Source organism: Mauremys mutica, chromosome 8, assembly GCF_020497125.1.
Source record: "Mauremys mutica isolate MM-2020 ecotype Southern chromosome 8, ASM2049712v1, whole genome shotgun sequence".
Lineage (NCBI taxonomy): Eukaryota > Metazoa > Chordata > Testudines > Geoemydidae > Mauremys > Mauremys mutica.
In genome coordinates this window covers 1965384-1989734 of record NC_059079.1, presented here as the reverse complement: position 1 = coordinate 1989734, position 24351 = coordinate 1965384, and the positions used below count along the sequence as shown (strand labels likewise).

Here is a 24351-nt window from a genome sequence, read left to right as displayed (position 1 = left end):
TTCCTCTCCGCCCATCCGTGCCGGCTCCTCCCATTGGCTGCGGCCGCAGCCTCAGTCCCAAACGTGCTGCGATTGGCTCCGAGATCTGGGGGCGGGATTTGCAGACGGGGGCCAGTGCCGGCTCGTCATTGGCTGGCTCTGTCCTTGCCCTGGAAGCGAGTCCCGGCTGAGTCCACGTGGTTTGTGCTCGGGAGGCCGGTGAGTGCGAGCGGCTGGACCCCCCCTGGGGCGGGCGGGGGCTGTTCACTCTGGGCCCTAGTGACGACCAGACCTGGGCGCCGGGCTACTTACCCCGCTCCGCGCCTGGAACCCCCCGGCAGCCAGTCCCCAGCCCCCCAGGCAGCCAGACCCCCGCCCCCCCAGGCAGCCAGTCCCAGCCCCCCCGAGCCAGCCAGCCAGTCCCCCGCCCTCCCAGCCAGCCAGTCCCGCCCCCCCGGCTCTCTCCCCTGAGCCATCTGGACCCCCTGACCTCGCCCCCCCCCGAGCCAGCGAGTCCCTGGCCTCCCTGACCTCGCCCCCACCCCCCAGCCAGCCAGTCCCCGGCCCCCCCTGAGCCAGACAGACACCGCCCCCCAGGCAGCTAGTCCCCACCCCCCTAACCTCACCCCCCACAGCCAGCCAGTCCCCCGCCCTCCCAGCCAGCCAGTCCCGCCCCCCCGGCTCTCTCCGTTTAGCCATATGTACACCGTGACCTCGCCCCCCCCGAGCCAGCCAGTCCCTGGCCTCCCTGACCTCGCCCCCACCCCCCAGCCAGCCAGTCCCCGGCCCCCCCTGAGCCAGACAGACACCGCCCCCCAGGCAGCTAGTCCCCACCCCCCTAACCTCACCCCCCACAGCCAGCTAATCCTGCCCCCATGGCTCTCCCCGCAGCCAGCCAGACCCCCGCCCCCCAGCCAGACCCCCCCCCCCCGAGCCAGCCAGTCCCACCCCGTCAGCTCTCCCCTGAGCCAGCCAGTCCCTCCAACACCCCCCCATCAGCTAGCCCCCCACTCTGGAGCCGGATCGGGGTCGGCGCCCCCTCGAGACCAAAGGCCCTGAGTCCCCTTCCCAGGTCAGTGCAGGGCACCCTCTGTGCTGGTGCCAGCTGGGGAGCTCTGCCCAGTGCTTTCCTGCCCCTCTCCTTTCCTGGGGCTGTGTGAGGCCCGGTGATGCCCTCGCCGAGTGCAGAGACTGTGGCCAGGGCTGCCCTCAGCAGCAGAGTCACTCAGGGGCGTGAGCGCCGTGGGGAAACTGACCTAAGCCCCGTGTGGCCGGCGCTAGCTTGGTGGGAGGGGAGCTGGGGTACCCACACCGACCCGAGGGGTTCCCCGGCACTGCAGTGTCTGCACTGACCCATCACTGATAAATACTCCGCTCCCTTCCCGATGGCCTGTGCTTGCAGGTGATGCTGGGGTAACCATGGCGACCCTCTTCAGTAACGATGGGGCCGAGGTGGTCCAGAGGGCCCTGCCTGCCAAGGAGTCGAGTGGCAGGACCCCCGCTGAGGCCCTCGATGAGTTCTACGAGCTGCAGCGAGCCGCAGCCTTCGTCACAGCGAGCAGGTTTCACCGGGTGAGTCTCTGCCAAGGGCTCGGACGTTCTCCCCCCGCCCCCCAAGCCTGTCCGAGCGCCCGCCTGGTCCTTTAGCTCCCCTGGATAGCATGCTGGCATCAGCCCCACCTCCCAGCCCCGGGTGCAGGCACTGCTGGAGACCCTCCCACAGAGATGTGGCCCCATGTGCCCTGCAGCCCGGCTCCGCTTCTCCAGACAGCTGGGGCAGGTTCCCTCGGGAGCCGCTCCCCGCTGCTGGTGGAGCAGGCAGCAGCATCCCAGCTGTGAGGGGGTGTCACCGAGAATGAAATGGCTCCTGGGCTCCCCGGCCCGGCCCCCAGGCGGCTCACTCACAGGCTGGCTGTAGAGATTCCTGTTCTGCTCCGTGGGGCGGTGGGGCTGCCCTAAGCGTGCCTGGGCAGGGGCTCCATGTGTGGGGAGGGTGGGTTGGGCCTTGTATGTATCCACGTCTCCCTGCGCTGGGTCCGCCGGCAGGTTGCCCTGCAGTTCCCCGACGAGCTCCTGGCCGATTCAGCCGCCGTCGCAGCTAAGATGGAGGAGGCGACCGGCAGCAAAATGTACATCCTGGGGGACACGTCGTACGGCAGGTAGGTGCCCCACCCCCACCTGTGCTCAGGTTGGGCTCCAGCCCCAGCCCTTTCCCCCGTGCTGGATCAGTGGGAGGAGAGAAGCTGCCCCCCAGGACAGGAACCGCTGTGCAACCAGCCTTGTGCTGCCGGGTGGCCGATCCCCCCGCCCCCCCGATTGGCCCTTCCACCCTCTTGGGGCTCGGAGGGCTCCCCCTCCCCCCATTTTTCCTCCTGTCCTGCAGCCCCTCGGGCTCTCTCACTGCTTCCCTGGGTCCTGTTAACTCGCCCGTCCTGATCATTCTGTGCCAGGTCCCTCTACAGTGATCAACCAGCCGCTCCCCTCTGGGGGGCATGGCTCGTACCCCGCCCCGTAAGCGACAGCAGCTTTGGGCTTGATTTCACTGATGGGTCGCCCGTGCCAGCCCCGTTGGTTTGAGGGGCTCCTGGCTCGGTGAGGAGCAGGGTGCATTGCTCACTGCTGGGCTGCCAGGCCCCCCGTGTGGCCAGTGCAGGCTCCAGGGAGGTTGCCCAAAGCGATGCTGGGCCTGCTGTGACTGTGCCGCGAGTGGCTGGGCACCCCGGTGTCGAAGCGCAGGGCCCAGTGGGAGGAGGTGGGGGCAGAGGAGAGCAGTCTCCTGCGCTGTGCTGCCCGCGGCCCCCCCAGGTCGCCGTGTCTCCGGCTGACGCTTTCCCTTCCTCCGGTAGCTGCTGCGTGGATGAGGTGGCTGCGGAGCACGTGGGGGCGGAGGCCGTGGTGCACTACGGCCCCGCGTGTCTCAGCCCCTGCAGGAAGTTGCCGGTGCTGCACGTGTTTGGCCGGCAGCCCCTGGACACGGAGCGCTGTGCGGGGGCCTTCCGGGAGCTCTACCCTGACCCCCAGAGCCACGTGGTGGTGCTGAGTGACGTGGTCTACGCCCACGCGCTAGGTGAGAGTGGCATCCAGGGTGGGCCGTGTCTGACGGGTTGTCACCCCCAGGTGCCGTCTGGGGGCCGTGGGAGCCGCTGTGCCCCTGAACCATCCAGCTGGGCTGGCCCGTCTCACAATGGTGACTCAGCCGGCCTGTCCAGGCCCTGTTATCACCCAACGCGACAGCAGGTGGCGCCACACAGCCAGCTGCGCTACCTGAGTGCTTTACCTGAGCCACTCAAGGACAAACAGGAGACACCAGGCAATTCCCAGCTCCCCAGCCCGGCGGGAGACCCCTGCTGGAGTGTAAACCCAGCGTTACCGCCCCTTGCGCTGCACGGGGATCTGCACAGTGCAGGCTCGTTAGGGTGGTTCCCTCACGTGCACCACAAGCCTGCGGTAACCAAGCGGCGACTTTTCCAGTCACGCCGGTTAAGAGAAAACAAACCGAGTTTATTAGCTACAGAAGGAGACTGGAAGTGATTAGAAGGGGCAGCAAACAGAGCAAAGCAGATACCGAGCAAGTAAACAAAACCGCAAGCTAAGCCCAGCCTGCTAGATAGGTGGGATTTCAATGAGCTGTTTCTCAGCCTGACTGATGGTACCAGCGGCTGCAGATTAGGGCACAGACTGCAATTGCGGGGCAGCCTGGGTGCCCCTCCCCCGGTCCAAGCCCTTCGTCTTCTGGCGCTTCTTCCAGGGGGGTGGGGGGGCGTGAAGACCAGTCGTGACGTCTCTCCCTGTGGCGGGAGCCCTTTGTTTCCAGCTCAGTTCCCAGCCCAGTTTGTGGAAAAATAGAGGTACCAAAATGGAGTTTGGGGTCATGTGGTCTGGTCACATGTCCTTGCTGGGGCCTAGCAGCCATTAGTCATTGGCTGGCTGAACCGTTCACCGGCAGGCTCAGCTCTTCCATGGGCCACTGGCTTTGTGATGGGCCATGGGCGCTGCTGGCTGTGGTGTCGCCCAGAGTGAGCCCGTGGGGACTGCAGCTCCCTAGTCAATACTTGTAACTCCAGATACAAAACTGACACACGCCCCCAAAGTGCGTGATCCTAGCTGGCAAATCATCACTTTTCCCAGGACCCCTCACACGACTAGTCTTGTACCAGATGTAACATCATCATACCACAGGGGGGAATATGGGGTGCAGTGTCAGCCTGCCCTCTCCTGGGCCCAGCCCGGCCTGGGGGGTGGATCAGAGCAGCAGGAACCAAACCGGGCTGGCTGGCCAGTCCCATCCCCTGCCCCAGCCTGGGTCCCCCATACACAGGCCTGGCAGCCCTCTCCTGGCCGCGCCCGGGGGGCTGTGTGCATGGGGCTGGCCTGCGTGGGGCCTGCTCAACCTGTCATCCCCTCCCCCCAGGTGAGCTGGAGCGGCTGCTGGGCCCCGAGTACCCCCACGTCGTCTTCTCCCGCCTGGCGAGTGACGGGGCACCCGACTGCCCCCAGGGCCCGGGGCTGGTGCGGCAGTTCGGGCGCTGCTTTGCCGTGGCGGCGCGACGTGAGCTGCAGGACCACGCCGTGTTCTACGTGGGCGCCGAGGGCCTGGCCCTCACCAACTTCATGCTGAGCTGGAACCGCTGCCCCTTCAGCTCCTTCGACCCGGCCACGGGCTGCGGGCGGCACGAGAGCCTCAACGCCAACCGGGCGCTGCTGCGGCGCCTCTACCTGGTGGAGCGGGCCCGGGACGCCCGCGTGGTGGGCATCCTGGTGGGCACGCTGGGCGTGGCCGGCTACCTCTCCATCCTGGAGCACTTGCGGGGCACCCTGCACCGGGCTGGCAAGCGCAGCTACACCCTGGCCATGGGCAAGCTGAGCCCTGCCAAGCTGGCCAACTTCCTGGAGGTGGACGTGTTCGTGCTGGTGGCTTGTCCCCAGAACTCCCTGCTGGACTCCAGGGACTTCTACCGGCCCGTGGTGACGCCCTACGAGCTGGAGCTGGCCTGTAACCCGACCCGGGAGTGGAGCAGCCTCTACGTCACTGACTTCAGAGACCTGCTGCCAGGTACCAGGCACCAGGCCGGCTCCATGCCAAGGGGGCAGCGCCAGAGCCATCGGGAGCTATTGCAGCGCCCCCTGCTGGGAGAGGCTGGGGCTCCCCCCAGCCAATGCTCCTGTCCCGCTCCCCACAGCACCCCCTGCTGGGAGAGGCTGGGGCTCCCCCCAGCCAATGCTCCTGTCCCGCTCCCCACAGCACCCCCTGCTGGGAGATGCTGGGGCTCCCCCCAGCCAATGCTCTTGTCCCGGTCCCCACAGCACCCCCTGCTGGGAGAGGCTGGGGCTCCCCCCAGCCAGCGCGCCTGTCCCGGTCCCCACAGCACCCCCTGCTGGGAGAGGCCGGGGCTCCCCCCAGCCAATGCTCCTGTCCCGCTCCCCACAGCACCCCCTGCTGGGAGATGCTGGGGCTCCCCCCAGCCAATGCTCCTGTCCCGGTCCCCACAGCACCCCCTGCTGGGAGAGGCTGGGGCTCCCCCCAGCCAGCGCGCCTGTCCCGGTCCCCACAGCACCCCCTGCTGGGAGAGGCCGGGGCTCCCCCCAGCCAATGCTCCTGTCCCGCTCCCCACAGCACCCCCTGCTGGGAGAGGCCGGGGCTGGAGTAGCCGGGAGCCCTGCTATACCCAGTTCTCACGTTATATGGCCGCAGCTCCCACCCTGACTCACTGGGCGAGCTGGACCCCGTGAGGCTCCAGACGCAGGGTGACCCCGGTGTGGGAGCTGTGGGTGTGGGTGGGTTTGGGGCTGGCTGGCCCCTGGAGGCTGCTCTCTGATGTCTCACCCTGGCAGGTGGCTGTGCACATGTCGGCTTCCCAGACACGGTCCCCGGGGACAGCGACGTTCCCGACGTGTCGCTGATCACTGGGGAGCTGCGCGCGACTGGGCTTTCCAGCTCCCCGGCCCCGTCCGCCAGCTCTGCCCTGGCCTGCCGGACCCCGGAGCTGGCGCTGGCTGAGATCAGCCCGGCCGGTTTGTACTTGGCTTTATTTCCCCTCCGCTGCCCCCCCTCCACCCCATAGAGTGATGCCAAACCTCTGCCCACAGCGCCCCCTGCTGGGGCTGGAGGATCCGGAACCCCCCCAGCCCCCCCCAATCCCCCCAACGCCCCCTGCTGGGGCTGGAGTACCCGGAACCCCCCCAGCCCCCCCCAATCCCCCCAGCGCCCCCTGCTGGGGCTGGAGGATCCGGAACCCCCCCAGCCCCCCCCAATCCCCCCAGCGCCCCCTGCTGGGGCGGGAGTACCCGGAACCCCCCCAGCCTCCCCCCCCGCGCCCCCTGCTGGGGCTGGAGGATCCGGAACCCCCCAGCCCCCCCCAATCCCCCCAGCGCCCCCTGCTGGGGCGGGAGTACCCGGAACCCCCCCAGCCTCCCCCCCAGCGCCCCCTGCTGGGGCTGGAGTACCCGGAACCCCCCCAGCCTCCCCCAACCCCATCCAGTGCTCCTGTCCCTGCAGCGCCGCTTGCTGGGAGAGGCCAGGCCTGATGCAGCCTGGAGCTCGCTCACAGGGCTGTGCCCGGTCCCCACTAACCGCTCCCTCCCTTGCTCCCAGCTTCCTTCCTGGAGTCGCGCAGTTGGCGGGGCTTGGAGCAGCAGCTGGGCCAGACGCCCGTGACAAAGGCCGTGCCGGGCCGCAGGGGGGTTGCGATCGCCTACGAGGACGAGGCTTCTGGGTGACCCTGACCCTGCAGGATGCCACTGTTGGGAGACGGGCCCTGTGGGGCTCCAGCCTCCTGCTGTGGGTCGCCCTGGGCCCGGGCCGGGCCCATGTGCAGCTCAGTCCTGGGGCCGATGCCAACAGCTGCCCTCTCCTGCTGGGGCCTGGTAGCGGAGCCGGATGCGGGAGTGCAGGATTCTGGGGGCTGCCGGCACGGCTCTGGATACAGCTGTGTATTAGTGAACCCCATGGCGTTCGGGGGGCGACTCCGCGGGGTGGGTGGACACACGGATCCACCCACCCCCCGCGGCCCACTCTGCCGTGACCCCACATGGACAGGGGCCACATGGGAGCGACCGCCCCTCCTTGCTACCCCAGCTGGCTGCTCCCAGGAGCAAGGCCTGGGCTGGGCAGGGCATGGCCTCCGCCCTGAGCCTGTGTCCCCCCCACTCCTGCCCAGCGCCGGAGGGCGGGTAGAGGAGCTTGGCGTCCCCCCGGCTCCCCTTGCAGCGTCCGCCCAGCACTAGCCTGGAGAGAGCGAGGCAAAGGCAGCCGGGTCTGAGGGCAGGAGGTGGTGCCCAGGCAGGCCTGGCCCAGCGCCAGGGAGCTCAGCCGAGCTGCCCTGCTCTGCCAGTGGCTCCATGGGACGTGCCGTGGGGGGAGCTGGGCTGGGGGGGGCTGTGTGTTTCCCCTCCCCCGTGCTCTGTCTGAGGGAGCCCGGGCCCAGCTGTGGAGCGTCCCAGGGCAGGGGCTGCTGCTGCCCCCCATCCCCCCCCGTGGGTTTGCTGGCTGCTCACGGGCAGGGGGTGCTGGGTTGCAGCCCTAGCAGAGTCTGTCGGTGCCCGGCTCACCGGCTGCCCATGGGCAGAGGGGCACCTTGCTACGTGCCCCAGCTCCGCCCCTTCCCAGGCCAAGGGTGGGCGCCATGTCCCCTACTCTCTGCCTCCGGCGGGGCGCCCCACAAGGGGCATGGGCCAGGCCCAGGTGCTCCAGGCACATGCTCATGGGCACCTCTCCTGGCAGCCCTGGCTGTGCCCACGGCTCTGGGCTCCTGCCGCCTGCGGGCTAAAGGCAAAGCCAGGCCAGTGCTGAGGGGCAGGGGGAGCAGAGCTGATGCCGGCCCACAAACCCACGGCCACAGTTTGCTCCCGGGGCGGCCTTGGCCCCGGGTTTAGCAGCACCCGCCAGACCAGCCAAGAGAGGGTGAGGCCTTGCTAGCATCAGGCACGTTGCTGGGCCTCGTGTGGGGGAACAGGCCTGGCGAGGGGCGTGACCTGCCTAGGGTCACAGGACGTCTGGCAGAGCCGGTAACAGCCTGTGTCTCCCCAGCGTCTGGCACTGGGCCCCGGCTGCACCTATCACGCTCCCACCCAGCACAGCACGACCCCTCGCTCACCTGCCCGTCCTCCTCCAACCGGCCCGACAGCCCCTCTGGCTCAGCACAAGCTCTGTCAGCCCAGCCCCCAGCCCACTGTAGCACAGCCTTACCACAGCGCCCCCTGCTGGCAGGGTGCGGAACCATCCAGCCTCAGTTTCCCCGCTGCTCTGCCCCTCCCTGTCCAGAACACACAGGAAATGACATGAACACTTCGCTTCGCTTCTCTCCAGCAGACTGTCTAGGTCCCAGCCTGCCCTGAGCAGGGTCCATCCTCAGCCCCGGCCCAGACGCCTGCCCCCTTGCTCCAGTTGGGCTAACGGGGCCTTCAGGTGGGCTATTAACCCCTTCTTGCCTTGGGTGGAAACCTATGTGCCCCATTCCATGGAGATGGGCTGGGTAGGGTTGCCAGCCCTCCAGGAGTGCCCTGGAGTCACCAGGAATTAAAGCTTAATCTTAGAAAGCTTGTGTTATGTGATGAAACCTCCAGGGACACATGTCCCCCCCTGACAGGCAGCCCCCAGCTCTGCTCGGGGGCCGTTCTCTGGCGCGTGTGTGTGCATGTAGCGGGGGGGGGGGTTGCACTCGCTGATCACAGCCCCTGCCGGCCGCTGGCGCTGCGCATTATAGGGTGTGGCACGAGCAGTGTTGGCCCTAACATAAGAGCCGCCAGCCTGGGTCAGACCAAAGGTCCATCTAGCCCAGTCTCCTGCCTTCTGACAGTGGCCAGTGCCAGGTGCCCCAGAGGGAACGAACAGAGCAGGGAATCATCAAGTGATCCATCTTGTTGCTCATTCCGGCAAACAGAGACTAGGGACACCACCCCTGCCCAGCCTGGCTAATAGGTCCATCAGTGGCTGTCCTCCATGAATGTATCTAGTTCTTTTTTTGAACCCTGTTACAGTCTTGGCTTTCACCACATGCTCTGGCAGGGAGTGCCACAGATTCACTGTGTGTTGTGTGAAGAAATACTTCCTTTTGTTTGTGTTAAACCTGCTGCCTGGAATGAATGAGCCACTCAAACATGAACTCTCACCCTGTGTGATTGGGTGGGGACTTTTCCCTTTGGGATGACTACTGTGTGTGCCTCAGTTTCCCCCAAGAGCTGCCTGGTTAACTAGGGCTGGTTAACTAGGACTGGGGAGATTGTTTACGCTGCAGAGAGCTGGGTGCAACTAATGCCTAGCTGGGGCCTGGCCCCATGCCATGGAGAGTCCCCAAAGCCAATTGCCCAGACACTGGGTACCTACCAACCAACAACCAGGGGCCACCCTCTGGAAAGCGATCAGGAGAGCAACGGCCTGAGGAGGAAGCCAGGTGACACTGGTTCCCCGGGACCAAGAACACGGCCGGAGGGGGTCCGCCAGGGAAGCTCCTGGCTGGAGAGGAGAGCACTGGGCTCCAGGCTGACCCAGAGGGACACGCTGTCAGTTGCTGCTAAGCAGGGATCCTCTATGCTGTGACTCCATTGGTGGGGTAAGGGCAGAGTCAGGGGCACGGCTCCCTTTGGGGGGCTCCCTGGGGGGTGCAAGCCAGGCGGACGCGCTGTGGGCAGCTCCTGGCCCTGCTGGAGGGGCCAAGGTTGGTCCCGGGGGTGGGGGAGAGCCAAGGGGCTGACCCCAGCGAGAGTGTGACCCTGGGGGGCAGGCACAAGCCATGGGACACCCCCCCCAGGGAGTGGGCAGAGCCCTCCCATGAGCCAGCTAAAGTGTCGCCGCCTGCACTGCAATGCCGAACCTGAGGGGTGAGCCTGCCAGGCCAGGGCCCTCTGTGCCAGCCGCCACCTGGGACTGGATCAAACTCAAACACAGCCCAGGGCAGGGCTCCACAGCACCAGGCCCCGAAGCAGACGCCCAGGGGTGCCCAAGGCGCTGGGGCTGACGGGAGGAGACGGATGGAGCTGTATGTACATACGTGTGTGTGACACACACACACACTCTCCTGCTGCACCCCATGCTGGCCAGGATCTAGCAGCACCTGCAGGAGCAGCGCCGGCTGCACCCACCTCCAGCAGCACAGCACCCCCTAGCACCACACTGCCTGCAAGGCGCGCACCCCCCAAGGGGCCTAGAGCAGTGGATGGGACGAGCTGGGGTGTAGACACTCCTGCCTGGGGCACTGGGGGCGAGGCCAGTGGTGCCCGGGCGGGGGGGCAATGGGGACACTTGTGCCCCGGAGGCTCTGGCTTGGGGGTCGGGGGGAGGAACAGCCCAAGTCTATGGTCTGCTCCATGGGGCAGGCGTCCCAGCTCTGACCCCTCAGGGGCTTTGCCCTAGACCAGCTCCACAGTGACGCCCACTGCTGCATGTGAGGGCGGAGCCACAGCAAGATCCCCACTCACCCCCATCTGGGCCCCCCCGGCTGCGCCTGCCTGCCATGGACCCCGCTGTGCTGCTGGGACTCTCACTGCTGCCAGCAGCTCCCCAGTGAGATTCCTGGGCTGCGGCTTTGGGAGCAGAGGTTGGGTGTCCCTGCTTTGTGGCAGGGTAAGTTATTGTGCAGCCTGCGGAAGCCACGCCCGCCCCCCCCCCGCCCCGGCCCAGCTGCCCACCCCAGCCACACACAGAGAGAGCCCCAGGCACGGGGGAGATGAGCCAGGATACCCAGCAGTGCCTGCACAGTGAACTGGGGTTACAGTGGACGAGAAGCTGGATAGGAGTCAGCAGTGTGGCCTTGTTGCCAAGAAGGCTAACGGCATTTTGGGCTGTATAAGTAGGGGCATTGCCAGCAGATCGAGGGATGTGATCATTCCTCTCTATTCGACATTGGTGAGGCCTCATCTGGAGTACTGTGTCCAGTTTTGGGCCCCACACTACAAGAAGGATGTGGATAAATTAGAGAGAGTCCAGCGGAGGGCAACAAACATGATTAGGGGGCCAGAGCACATGACTTACGAGGAGAGGCTGAGGGAAGTGGGATTGTTTAGTCTGCAGAAGAGAAGAATGAGGGGGGATTTGATCGCTGCTTTCAACTACCTGGAAGGGGGTTCCAAAGATGATGGATCTAGCCTGTTCTCAGTGATACCAGATGATAGAACAAGGAGCAATGGTCTCAAGTTGTTGTGGGGGAGGTTTAGGTTGGATATTAGGCAAACTCTTTTTCACTAGGAGGGTGGTGAAGCACTGGAATGGGTTCCCTAGGGAGCTGCTGGAATCTCCTTCCTGAGAGGTTTTTAAGGTCAGGCTTGACAAAGCCCTGGCTGGGATGATTTAGTTGGGGATTGGTCCTGCTTTGAGCAGGGAGTTGGACTAGATACCTCCTGAGGTCCCTTCCAACCCTGATAGTCTATGATTCTAGGCCGAGCCGTACGGTACAGAAAGGAGTCCCGTGGACCCGCTGTCTGGCACCTGCCACGTGCTGCCGAGCCGGGGCCGCCCCTACCCAGCGCTTGGGCCAAAGGACTTGTCCGGCTCTGCATTGACACGGTGCCCATTCACTAGCGCCAAAGCCGCCGGCAGCTTTGCAAAGTGCGGGGGGAGCCGGGGCCCAGCCAAATGAACGGGGGGTGGGGGGATGGAGGCATGAGCCCCTTCAGTCCCACCGCTGCCCTGCACCCAGGCAGCTTATACTAACAGCACATGTACAGCCCCCAGGAACGTGCGGTCCGCGGAGCTGTTCGTGCCTGGAGTCACGCCCAAAGGGGCCATTACGGTAGCGCTCTGGGATGTTTATGGGGAGCTCATTGCGGGGCAGCAAATGCAAAGGGGCTTGTTTAAAAACACATAACAAGGCTGGTGCCTGGCCGCGCTCGCGGGGCCAGACCAAATAGTGAGGGGCTGGGCCCTTTTAGATGGGAGGGTGGGGGCTAGCAGAGGCAGCATCAGGACACCTGAGTTCTAACAAGCTCTGGGAGCATGTGGGGGCCCTGTGGTTAGAGCAGGGGGTTCTAGCCCCGGCTTTGGGGGGGGGCGGTGGGGCCCTGTGGTTAGAGCAGAGCAGCTGGGCTGGGTTCTAGCCCTCTGCCTAGTTCCAGAATCCTGCATGGGGCAAAAGCGAGGGGAGGGGGGGGGTGAGCAGCTCAGCAGGTGGGGGGATGGGGAGGCTGGCATCAGAGGCAGACCACGTTGTGAACAAGACGGGGGGTGCGGGGGGATGGACACCAACTGTGCGAGGAAGCAGCTGTGCAGATGTATGAAAATATCAGTGATGGCCGGCTGAGGCCCCACAAATTAATCACACACTGGGCCCCACTCTGCGATTGCCCACAGGACAGAGCCAGGAGCCCCAGAAACGCGAGTCAGGCCCGTGGTGTGTTCAGTGAGGGGCTGGGGGTGCCAGGCCCCTGTGCAGAGCTGGCAGGACCGGGAGGTGGGGGAGATGCCAGGGCTCCATTCCCTCCACTCTTTGGTGGCAGGGGGCACACGCAGGGTCATTTCCTGCTGGCTAAGGGCACCGGCTGTCTCAGCCTGGGCCTGGCCATGCAATGATTTCAATTATCCCCATATTGACTGGGAACATTTCACTTCAGGACGAAATGCAGAGATAAAATTTCTCGATACTTTAAATGACTGCTTCATGGAGCAGCTGGTACGGGAACCCACAAGGGGAGAGGCGACTCTAGATTTAATCCTGAGTGGAGCGCAGGAGCTGGTCCAAGAGGTAACTGTAGCAGGACCGCTTGGAAATAGTGACCATAATACAATAGCATTCAACATCCCTGTGGTGGGAAGAACATCTCAACTGCCCAACACTGTGGCCTTTAATTTCAAAAGGGGGAACTATACAAAAATGAGGGGGTTAGTTAGACAAAAGTTAAAAGGTACAGTGACTAAAGTGAAATCCCTGCAAGTTGCGTGGGCCCTTTTAAAAGACACCATAATAGAGGCCCAACTTCAATGTATATCCCAAATTAAGAAAAACAGTAAAAGAACTAAAAAAGAGCCACCGTGGCTTAACAACCATGTAAAAGAAGCAGTGAGAGATAAAAAGACTTCCTTTAAAAAGTGGAAGTCAAATCCCAGTGAGGCAAATAGAAAGGAGCACAAACACTGCCAACTTAAGTGCAAGAGTGTAATAAGAAAAGCCAAAGAGGAGTTTGAAGAATGGCTAGCCATAAACTCCAAAGGTAATAACAAAATGTTTTTTAAGTACATCAGAAGCAGGAAGCCTGCTAAACAACCAGTGGGGCCCCTTGACGATCGAAATACAAAAGGAGCGCTTAAAGATGATAAAGTCATTGCGGAGAAACTAAATGGATTCTTTGCTTCAGTCTTCACGGCTGAGGATGTTAGGGAGATTCCCAGACCTGAGCTTGCTTTTGTAGGTGACAAATCTGAGGAACTGTCACAGATTGAAGTGTCACTAGAGGAGGTTTTGGAATTAATTGATAAACTCAACATTAACAAGTCACCGGGACCAGATGGCATTCACCCAAGAGTTCTGAAAGAACTCAAATGTGAAGTTGCGGAACTATTAACCAAGGTTTGTAACCTGTCCTTTAAATCGGCTTCGGTACCCAATGACTGGAAGTTAGCTAATGTAACGCCAATATTTAAAAAGGGCTCTAGGGCAATTACAGACCGGTAAGTCTAACGTCGGTACCGGGCAAATTAGTTGAAACAATAGTAAAGAATAAAATTGTCAGACACACAGAAAAACATAAACTCTTGAGCAATAGTCAACATGGTTTCTGTAAAGGGAAATCGTGTCTTACTAATCTATTAGAGTTCTTTGAAGGGGTCAACAAACATGTGGACAAGGGGGATCCAGTGGACATAGTGTACTTAGATTTCCAGAAAGCCTTTGACAAGGTCCCTCACCAAAGGCTCTTACGTAAATTAAGCTGTCATGGGATAAAAGGAAAGGTCCTTTCATGGATTGAGAACTGGTTAAAGGACAGGGAACAAAGGGTAGGAATTAATGGTAAATTCTCAGAATGGAGAGGGGTAACTAGTGGTGTTCCCCAAGGGTCAGTCCTAGGACCAATCCTATTCAATTTATTCATAAATGATCTGGAGAAAGGGGTAAACAGTGAGGTGGCCAAGTTTGCAGATGATACTAAACTACTCAAGATAGTTAAGACCAAAGCAGATTGTGAAGAACTTCAAAAAGATCTCACAAAACTAAGTGATTGGGCAACAAAATGGCAAATGAAATTTAATGTGGATAAATGTAAAGTAATGCACATTGGAAAAAATAACCCCAACTATACATACAATATGATGGGGGCTAATTTAGCTACAACGAGTCAGGAAAAAGATCTTGGAGTTATCGTGGATAGTTCTCTGAAGATGTCCACGCAGTGTGCAGAGGCGGTCAAAAAAGCAAACAGGATGTTAGGAATCATTAAAAAGGGGATAGAGAATAAGACTGAGAATATATTATTGCCCTTATATAAATCCATGGTACGCCCACATCTCGAATACTGTGTACAGATGTGGTCTCCTCACCTCAAAAAAGATATTCTAGCACTAGAAAAGGTTCAGAAAAGAGCAACTAAAATGATTAGGGGTTTAGAGAGGGTCCCATATGAGGAAAGATTAAAGAGGCTAGGACTCTTCAGTTTGGAAAAGAGGCTAATAATCGGGGCCATGATAGAGGTATATAAAATCATGAGTGATGTTGAGAAAGTGGATAAGGAAAAGTTATTTACTTATTCCCATAATACAAGAACTAGGGGTCACCAAATGAAATTAATAGGCAGCAGGTTTAAAACAAATAAAAGGAAGTTCTTCTTCACGCAGCGCACAGTCAACTTGTGGAACTCCTTACCTGAGGAGGTTGTGAAGGCTAGGACTATAACAATGTTTAAAAGGGGACTGGATAAATTCATGGTGGCTAAGTCCATAAATGGCTATTAGCCAGGATGGGTAAGAATGGTGTCCCTAGCCTCTGTTCGTCAGAGGATGGAGATGGATGGCAGGAGAGAGATCACTTGATCATTGCCTGTTAGGTTCACTCCCTCAAGGGCACCTGGCATTGGCCACTGTCGGTAGACAGATACTGGGCTAGATGGACCTTTGGTCTGACCCGGTACGGCCTTTCTTATGTTCTTATGTTCTTAATGAGTTTGGGGCGCTTGGCCCCGAGAGCTGGGACGAGGTGTTCTGGGCACACCCAGCCCGGCCTCAAGGCAGAGAGACTGAATGTCCCACCAGGCCCGGGAAGGGAGGCAGGAGCCCCGCAGGGGCTGCATGTGCCATGACTGAGCGCGCCTACCTGGTGGAGCTGAGCACTTGAGTGGGTTGGGGCAGCCCTCAGCTGGGTGTGTTGGAGGGAAGGGCCAGTGGATCTAGTGCAGCAAATGGCATTTGGGGAGGGGGTGGGCCTAAAGCCGTGGGAAAAACCTGCTCCCCCCCCAGGGTGGTGCCAGCCCAGTGTCTGTCCCAGTAAGATGGTTGGTCCCACGAGAGAAACTATGTCCCCGAGAGCAGCCTTTCGAAAGGCAGGATTTGAAGAGAGCTTTGCTTTGGGAAAGAAGAGCCCAATTGGAAAAGACGAGGCTTAACGGACCGTAGGCAGGAAAAACCGCAGCTCCAGCGAGAAGAAAAAAGAGCAGCGAAGCGGCCCCGACAAGCGTGGAAAAAGCGGATAACAACACAAAGGAAACCAAAGAGCCAGGGATCGCCAGCGAAAAGAACAGAGAAAGCAAAGCTGAGCAAGTGCAGCGCTGCAAAGGCTCCTCCAAGCCGGATCTGTCTGTTCTTGACACCGCTCGCCAGGGGAGAGCGCGAACGCAGTCCCCCACTACCACAAATTATGCAGTCGAGTTTCCCGCATTTGGGGAAATCGCAGGGGTCAGCACACCCGCAGTGCAATGGATGAGCCTCACCCTGGGAAAACCACCTTCGTGATCATGGTATCTCCCCTGCCAGGTAAGTATGAGTTCCTGCCGCCCGGCCGCCGCCCGCCCTCGCTCGCCCCGCACTTCTAACACACGGGGCGGACCGCCGCGCCCCGACCGCCGGCCTCGCCCACCCCGGCCCCCACTGCCGACAGCTGCCCCGACGCGGCTCCGGAGCCCCTCCCTTCTCCACGCCGAGCTCCCGTTGCCAAAGTCGGGCCCTGCCTGGCAGCCTGCGCCCGCTCCCACAATGCTCTGCTCGCACACAGATCTGCATACCCGCTCCCGCGGCTCCGCCCCTCCGCTCGGGCCCCTCCCCCTGCCCGCCCGGGGCCGGCGCTCTCCCCTGGGCGGGTGCGGGTGGTGCCCGTGGAGCCAGGGCGGCGGGGACCCCGGCCCCACTCTGGCACAGTCATTGGGGGGGGGAGCTCCTCAGCCCCCAGCAGCATTTGGGGGTCCCCTGGGGGCGTGACCCGGCCCCCAGTGCTGTCCCCGCTCCCCGCCCTGCAGCCTGGGGGGCCTGGCACCCAAGGGGTTACAGCTGCTGGGGGCGGGGGGCCCAGGTTTGAATCCCCCCCAGGGGCAGCACCCATCACTCACTACCCCCCCCCCGCATGGGGACAGGCTGCGTCAGAGCCCCCGCACTAGGGAGAGGGTCACGCTCCAGCTCAGCTCCCGGCACCCCCAGCCTGTGTGTGTGGACGGCCCCCGCCCCACCCCCCAGGCCTGAGCTGGCTCCAGGGGGCACGAGCGAGGGCAGGGGCTCCGAGCAGCAGCCGGCCCCTCCCTGGTGCCAGGCGTGGCTAATCCCCGGCAGAGCAGCGGCTGGCTCCTCCCTGGGCCCGAGGAATCCCGGCGGGTGGGGTGGGGGGAGCTCCCCTTTTCCCCAGGCGTCTTCCCACTGGGAGCCAGAACCCGGGCAGGGGGGTTTGGGGGCAGGTGCTGGAGACAGCAGGTTTCCCCCACCCCGCCCAGCTCCGCCTCAGGCTAGACCCAGCGGCAGCCCCAGCCTGGTTTCTATGGTGCCATAAAGGGACTGGTGCCCGTTTCACACCCCCGCCCCTCCCAGCGAGATAAGGAGGCAGCTGCTGGAATAACCTCTGCCCCCCACCCCAGCCAGGCTGGGCAGTGGGCATGAACAGGGGCCCTGCACCCCACTCCTCGCGGCCTTTGGACTCCAGAGTCACTGGGAGTAAAGGGCTCAGCGGGGTGGGGTGGGGTGAGGGGCTGAGGGTGGGCAGCACCCAGGCTTGGAGATGCGAGCGGGAGTGGGAGGACCCATCCTGAGCCCCACTCAGGCACATCAGAAAAACAGGGCTCCGATGAGGACAGGAGGGGCTGCAGGTCAGAAGTTAGGGCCGGGCTAGCAGGGGCTGCGGGTCGGGATTGAGGGGCACTGTCAGAGCTGAGGGGAGCCCAGGGCTGGGCTAGCAGGGGGCTGCGGGTCGGGATTGAGGGGCACTGTCAGAGCTGAGGGGAGCCCAGGGCTGGGCTGGCAGGGGCTGCGGGTCAGGATTGAGGGGCACTGTCAGAGCTGAGGGGAGCCCAGGGCTGGGCTAGCAGGGGCTGCGGGTCGGGGTGGGGGGTACTGGTAATGCCAGCCAAAGTCAGGCAGTGGAACAGCAGGGGGTGCTGCAGGCTGGGAGTGGCGGGGTGGGGGCGCAAGCAGAGCTGGGGAGGCCCTATCTGGAGTACCGTGCCCAGTTTTGGGCCCCACACTACAAGAAGGATGTGGAAAAATTGGAAAGAGTCCAGGGGAGGGCCAGAAAAATGATTAGGGGGCCAGAGCACATGACTATGAGGAGAGGCTGAGGGAACTGGGATTGTTTAGTCTGCAGACGAGGAGATTGAGGGGGGATTTGATAGCTGCTTTCAACTACCTGGAAGGGGGTTCCGAAGACGATGAATCTAGACTGTTCTCAGTGGTGGCAGATGACAGAACGAGGAGCAATGGTCTCAAGTTGCAGTGGGGGAGGTCTAGGTTGGATATTAGGAAAAACTTTTTCACTAGGAGGGTGGTGAAGCACTGGAATGGGTTCCCGAGGGAGATGCTGGAATCTCCTTCCTGAGAGGTTTTTAAGGTCAGGCTTGACAAAGCCCTGGCTGGGATGATTTAGTTGGGGATTGGTCCTGCTTTGAGCAGGGGGTTGGACTAGATACCTCCTGAGGTCCCTTCCAACCCTGATAGTCTATGATTCTAGGCCGAGCCGTACGGTACAGAAAGGAGTCCCGTGGACCCGCTGTCTGGCACCTGCCACGTGCTGCCGAGCCGGGGCCGCCCCTACCCAGCGCTTGGGCCAAAGGACTTGTCCGGCTCTGCATTGACACGGCGCCCATTCGCTAGTGCCAAAGCCGCCGGCAGCTTTGCAAAGTGTGGGGGGAGCCGGGGCCCAGCCAAATGAACGGGGGGTGGTGGAGGCATGAGCCCCTTCAGTCCCACCGCTGCCCTGCACCCAGGCAGCTTATACTAACAGCACATGTACAGCCCCCAGGAACGTGCGGTCCGCGGAGCTGTTCGTGCCTGGAGTCACGCCCAAAGGGGCCATCACGGTAGCGCTCTGGGATGTTTATGGGGAGCTCATTGCGGGGCAGCAAATGCAAAGGGGCTTGTTTAAAAACACATAACAAGGCTGGTGCCTGGCCGCGCTCGCGGGGCCGGACCAAATAGTGAGGGGCTGGGCTCTTTTAGATGGGAGGGTGGGGGCTAGCAGAGGCAGCATCAGGACACCTGAGTTCTAACAAGCTCTGGGAGCATGTGGGGGCCCTGTGGTTAGAGCAGGGGGTTCTAGCCCCGGCTTTGGGGGGGACGGTGGGGCCCTGTGGTTAGAGCAGAGCAGCTGGGCTGGGTTCTAGCCCACTGCCTAGTTCCAGAATCCTGCATGGGGCAAAAGCGAGGGGAGGGGGGGGGTGAGCAGCTCAGCAGGTGGGGGGATGGGGAGGCTGGCATCAGAGGCAGACCACGTTGTGAACAAGACGGGGGGTGCGGGGGGATGGACACCAACTGTGCGAGGAAGCAGCTGTGCAGATGTATGAAAATATCAGTGATGGCCGGCTGAGGCCCCACAAATTAATCACACACTGGGCCCCACTCTGCGATTGCCCACAGGACAGAGCCAGGAGCCCCAGAAACGCGAGTCAGGCCCGTGGTGTGTTGCGGAACTATTAACTAAGGTTTGTAACCTGTCCTTTAAATCGGCTTCGGTACCCAATGACTGGAAGTTAGCTAATGTAACGCCAATATTTAAAAAGGGCTCTAGGGGTGATCCCGGCAATTACAGACCGGTAAGTCTAACGTCGGTACCGGGCAAATTAGTTGAAACAATAGTAAAGAATAAAATTGTCAGACACATAGATAAACATAAACTCTTGAGCAATAGTCAACATGGTTTCTGTAAAGGGAAATCGTGTCTTACTAATCTATTAGAGTTCTTTGAAGGGGTCAACAAACATGTGGACAAGGGGGATCCGGTGGACATAGTGTACTTAGATTTCCAGAAAGCCTTTGACAAGGTCCCTCACCAAACGCTCTTACGTAAATTAAGCTGTCATGGGATAAAAGGAAAGGTCCTTTCATGGATTGAGAACTGGTTAAAGGACAGGGAACAAAGGGTAGGAATTAATGGTAAATTCTCAGAATGGAGAGGGGTAACTAGTGGTGTTCCCCAAGGGTCAGTCCTAGCACCAATCCTATTCAATTTATTCATAAATGATCTGGAGAAAGGGGTAAACAGTGAGGTGGCAAAGTTTGCAGATGATACTAAACTACTCAAGATAGTTAAGACCAAAGCAGATTGTGAAGAACTTCAAAAAGATCTCACAAAACTAAGTGATTGGGCAACAAAATGGCAAATGAAATTTAATGTGGATAAATGTAAAGTAATGCACATTGGAAAAAATAACCCCAACTATACATACAACATGATGGGGGCTAATTTAGCTACAACGAGTCAGGAAAGAGATCTTGGCGTTATCGTGGATAGTTTTCTGAAGATGTCCACGCAGTGTGCAGAGGCGGTCAAAAAAGCAAACAGGATGTTAGGAATCATTAAAAAGGGGATAGAGAATAAGACTGAGAATATATTATTGCCCTTATATAAATCCATGGTACGCCCACATCTCGAATACTGTGTACAGATGTGGTCTCCTCACCTCAAAAAAGATATTCTAGCACTAGAAAAGGTTCAGAAAAGAGCAACTAAAATGATTAGGGGTTTAGAGAGGGTCCCATATGAGGAAAGATTAAAGAGGCTAGGACTCTTCAGTTTGGAAAAGAGAAGACTAAGGGGGGACATGATAGAGGTATATAAAATCATGAGTGATGTTGAGAAAGTGGATAAGGAAAAGTTATTTACTTATTCCCATAATACAAGAACTAGGGGTCACCAAATGAAATTAATAGGCAGCAGGTTTAAAACAAATAAAAGGAAGTTCTTCTTCACGCAGTGCACAGTCAACTTGTGGAACTCCTTACCTGAGGAGGTTGTGAAGGCTAGGACTATAACAATGTTTAAAAGGGGACTGGATAAATTCATGGTGGCTAAGTCCATAAATGGCTATTAGCCAGGATGGGTAAGAATGGTGTCCCTAGCCTCTGTTTGGCAGAGGATGGAGATGGATGGCAGGAGAGAGATCACTTGATCATTGCCTGTTAGGGTCACTCCCTCTGGGGCACCTGGCATTGGCCACTGTCGGTAGACAGATACTGGTCTGGATGGACCTTTGGTCTGACCCGGTACGGCCTTTGTTATGTTCTTATGCTCAGTGAGGGACTGGGGGTGCCAGGCCCCTGTGCAGAGCTGGCAGGACCGGGAGGTGGGGGAGATGCCAGGGCTCCTTTCCCTCCACTCTTTGGTGGCAGGGGGCACACGCAGGGTCATTTCCTGCTGGCTAAGGGCACCGGCTGTCTCAGCCTGGGCCTGGCCATGCAATGAGTTTGGGGCGCTCGGCCCCGAGAGCTGGGACGAGGTGTTCTGGGCACACCCAGCCCGGCCTCAAGGCAGAGAGACTGAATGTCCCACCAGGCCCGGGAAGGGAGGCAGGAGCCCCGCGGGGGCTGCATGTGCCATGACTGAGCGCGCCTACCTGGTGGAGCTGAGCACTTGAGTGGGTTGGGGCAGCCCCTCAGCTGGGTGTGTTGGGGGGAAGGGCCAGTGGATCTAATGCAGCAAATAGCATTTGGGGAGGGCGTGGGCCTAAAGCCGTGGGAAAACCTGCTCCCCTCCAGGGTGGTGCCAGCCCAGTGTCTGTCCCAGTAAGATGGTTGGTCCCACGAGAGAGACTATGTCCCCGAGAGCAGCCTTTCGAAAGGCAGGATTTGAAGAGAGCTTTGCTTTGGGAAAGAAGAGCCCAAAAGGAAGAAACGAGGCTTAACGGTAGTGAGAAGAAAAGAGAGCAGCGAAGCGGTCCTGGGAAACGCGAATAACGACATAAAGAAAACCGAAAAGCCAGGGATCGCCAGCGAAAAAGAAAAAAAACAGAAAAGCTGAGCAAGTGCAGCGCTGCAAAGGCTCCTCCAAGCCGGATCTGTCTGTTCTTGACACCACTCGCCAGGGGAGAGCGCGAACGCAGTCCCCCACTACCACAAATTATGCAGTCGAGTTTCCCGCATTTGGGGAAATCGCAGGGGTCAGCACACCCGCAGTGCAATGGATGAGCCTCACCCTGGGAAAACCACCTTCGTGATCATGGTATCTCCCCTGCCAGGTAAGTATGAGCTCCTGCCGCCCGGCCGCCGCCCGCCCTCGCTCGCCCCTCACTTCTAACACACGGGGCGGACCGCCGCGCCCCGACCGCCGGCCTCGCCCACCCCGGCCCCCACTGCCGACAGCTGCCCCGAGGCGGCCTCGGAGCCCCGCCCTTCTCCACGCCGAGCTCCCGGCGCCAAAGTCGGGCCCTGCCTGGCAGCCTGCGCCCGCTCCCACAATGCTCTGCTCGCACACAGATCTGCATACCCGCTCCCGCGGCTCCGCCCCTCCGCTCGGGCCCCTCCCCCTGCGTGCCCGGGCCCGCGCTCTCCCCTGGGCGGGGGCGGGTGGTGCCTGTGGAGCCAGGGCGGCGGGGACCCCGGCCCCACTCTGGCACAGTCATTGGGGGGGGCAGCTCCTCAGCCCCCAGCAGCATTTGAGGGTCCCCTGGGGGCGTGACCCGGCCCCCAGTGCTGTCCCCGCTCCCCGCCCTGCAGCCTGGGGGGCCTGGCACCCAAGGGGTTACAGCTGCTGGGGGCGGGGGGCCCAGGTTTGAATCCCCCCCAGGGGCAGCACCCATCACTCACTACCCCCCCCCCCCGCATGGGGACAGGCTGCGTCAGAGCCCCCGCACTAGGGAGAGGGTCACTCTCCAGCTCAGCTCCCGGCACCCCCAGCCTGTGTGTGTGGACGGCCCCGCCCCAGCCCCCAGGCCTGAGCTGGCTCCAGGGGGCACGAGCGAGGGCAGGGGCTCCGAGCAGCAGCCGGCCCCTCCCTGGTGCCAGGCGTGGCTAATCCCCGGCAGAGCAGCGGCTGGCTCCTCCCTGGGCCCGAGGAATCCCGGCGGGTGGGGTGGGGGGAGCTCCCCTTTTCCCCAGGCATCTTCCCACTGGGAGCCAGAACCCGGGCAGGGGGGTTTGGGGGCAGGTGCCGGAGACAGCAGGTTTCCCCCGCCCCGCCCAGCTCCACCTCAGGCTAGACCCAGCGCCAGCCCCAGCCTGGTTTCTATGGTGCCATAAAGGGACTGGCGCCCGTTTCACACCCCCGCCCCTGCCAGCGAGATAAGGAGGCAGCTGCTGGAATAACCTCTGCCCCCCACCCCAGCCAGGCTGGGCAGTGGGCATGAACAGGGGCCCTGCACCCCACTCCTCACGGCCTTTGGGCTCCAGAGTCACTGGGAGTAAAGGGCTCAGCGGGGTGGGGTGAGGGGCTGAGGATGGGCAGCGTCCAGGCTTGGAGATGCGAGCGGGAGTGGGAGCCCCACGCAGGCACATCAGAAAAACAGGGCTCCAATGAGAACAGGAGGGGCTGCAGGTCAGGAGTTAGGACTGGGCTAGCAGGGGGCTGTGGGTCAGGATTGAGGGGCACTGTCAGAGCTGAGAGGAGCCCAGGGCCGGGCTAGCAGGGGCTGCGGGTCGGGATTGAGGGGCACTGTCAGAGCTGAGAGGAGCCCAGGGCCAGGCTAGCAGGGGCTGCGGGTCGGGATTGAGGGGCACTGTCAGACTTGGGAGGAGCCCAGGGCCGGGCTAGCAGGGGGCTGTGGGTCAGGGTGGGGGGTACTGGTAATGCCAGCCAAAGTCAGGCAGCAGAACAGCAGGGGGTGCTGCAGGCTGGGAGTGGCAGGGTGGGGGCACAAGCAGAGCTGGGGAGGCGCCATCGGGAGTACCGTGCCCAGTTTTGGGCCCCACACTACAAGAAGGATGTGGAAAAGTTGGTAAGAGTCCAGTGGAGGGCCAGAAAAATGATTAGGGGGCCGGAGCACATGATTGTTTAGTCTGCAGACGAGGAGATTGAGGGGGGATTTGATAGCTGCTTTCAACTACCTGAAAGGAGGTTCCAAACACGATGGATCTAGACTGTTCTCAGTGGTAGAAGATGACAGAACAAGGAGTAAAGATCTAATTTATAATTGGACCTGAGTATGTGGCTGATCATTTGGTGTTGGAAGAACCTTTTCTTTTATATGATGAAGTAAGATTTTCAGGAATCATCACCATATCTGACAAGTGTGTCCGGATGGAGGCCTGAGGCCGGGCACTTTAAGGGAACTGCGGTGTTTGAACTTCTGAGTAACCAGTGAGGTCACACAGGAGCTGTTCTGTGCTGGTTGGTAAATCTAAGTATTGGAATAACCACCAGCGTTTGGGGTTTGTCTGCCCCGTTTGGTTTGCAGTTCACCCTGATTGAGTGACCTCAGCTGGCTCCCACGGGCAGCACCGTCACACGCACTCAAAGGGGCCATCGTGGTAGCGCTCTGGGATGTTTATGGGGAGCTCATTGCGGGGCAGCAAATGCAAAGGGGCTTGTTTAAAAACACATAACAAGGCTGGTGCCTGGCCGCACTCGCGGGGCCGGACCAAATAGTGAGGGGCTGGGCCCTTTTAGATGGGAGGGTGGGGGCTAGCAGAGGCAGCATCAGGACACCTGAGTTCTAACAAGCTCTGGGAGCGTGTGGGGGCCCTGTGGTTAGAGCAGGGGGTTCTAGCCCCGGCTTTGGGAGGGGAGCGGGGCCCTGTGGTTAGAGCAGAGCAGCTGGGCTGGGTTCTAGCCCTCTGCCTAGTTCCAGAATCCTGCATGGGGCAAAATCGAGGGCCGGGGGGGCGAGCAGCTCAGCAGGTGGGGGGATGGGGAGGCTGGCATCAGAGGCAGACCACGTTGTGAACAGGACGGGGAGTGCGGGGGGTTGGACACCAATTGTGCGAGGAAGCAGCTGTGCAGATGTATGAAAATATCAGTGATGGCCGGCTGAGGCCCCACAAATTAATCACACACTGGGCCCCACTCAGCGATTGCCCACAGGACAGAGCCAGGAGCCCCAGAAACGCGAGTCAGG

General features: G+C 60.9%; 1 protein-coding gene and 2 non-coding genes across 3 annotated transcripts; 1 reads left to right on the top strand and 2 right to left on the bottom strand.

Moving 5' to 3' along the window:
• Positions 1-89: 89 nt before the first annotated feature.
• On the top strand, positions 90-8494 carry DPH2 (diphthamide biosynthesis 2). Its single transcript, XM_045026089.1, has 7 exons — positions 90-198; positions 1382-1551; positions 2026-2138; positions 2826-3046; positions 4391-5032; positions 5812-5991; positions 6572-8494. Exons 2-7 carry the CDS (start codon positions 1399-1401, stop codon positions 6694-6696), a joined length of 1434 nt encoding a protein of 477 aa, XP_044882024.1. The 5' UTR covers positions 90-198; positions 1382-1398; the 3' UTR covers positions 6697-8494.
• Positions 8495-15709: 7215 nt separating this feature from the next.
• LOC123376789 lies at positions 15710-15873 on the bottom strand. Its single transcript, XR_006581959.1, has one exon. It is a non-coding gene; the product is annotated as a U1 spliceosomal RNA (small nuclear RNA).
• Positions 15874-21381: 5508 nt separating this feature from the next.
• On the bottom strand, positions 21382-21545 carry LOC123376779. The gene has a single exon (XR_006581949.1). It is a non-coding gene; the product is annotated as a U1 spliceosomal RNA (small nuclear RNA).
• Positions 21546-24351: the final 2806 nt, after the last annotated feature.

Bases quoted from the DNA above. Each gene is read 5' to 3' on its own strand.
- DPH2 (XM_045026089.1), top strand. From the start codon at position 1,399: ATGGCGACCCTCTTCAGTAACGATGGGGCCGAGGTGGTCCAGAGGGCC. The intron at 1,552-2,025 runs GTGAGTCTCTGC...GTCCGCCGGCAG, and splicing joins CAGCGAGCAGGTTTCACCGG to GTTGCCCTGCAGTTCCCCGA. The intron at 5,992-6,571 runs GTTTGTACTTGG...CCTTGCTCCCAG, and splicing joins GGCTGAGATCAGCCCGGCCG to CTTCCTTCCTGGAGTCGCGC.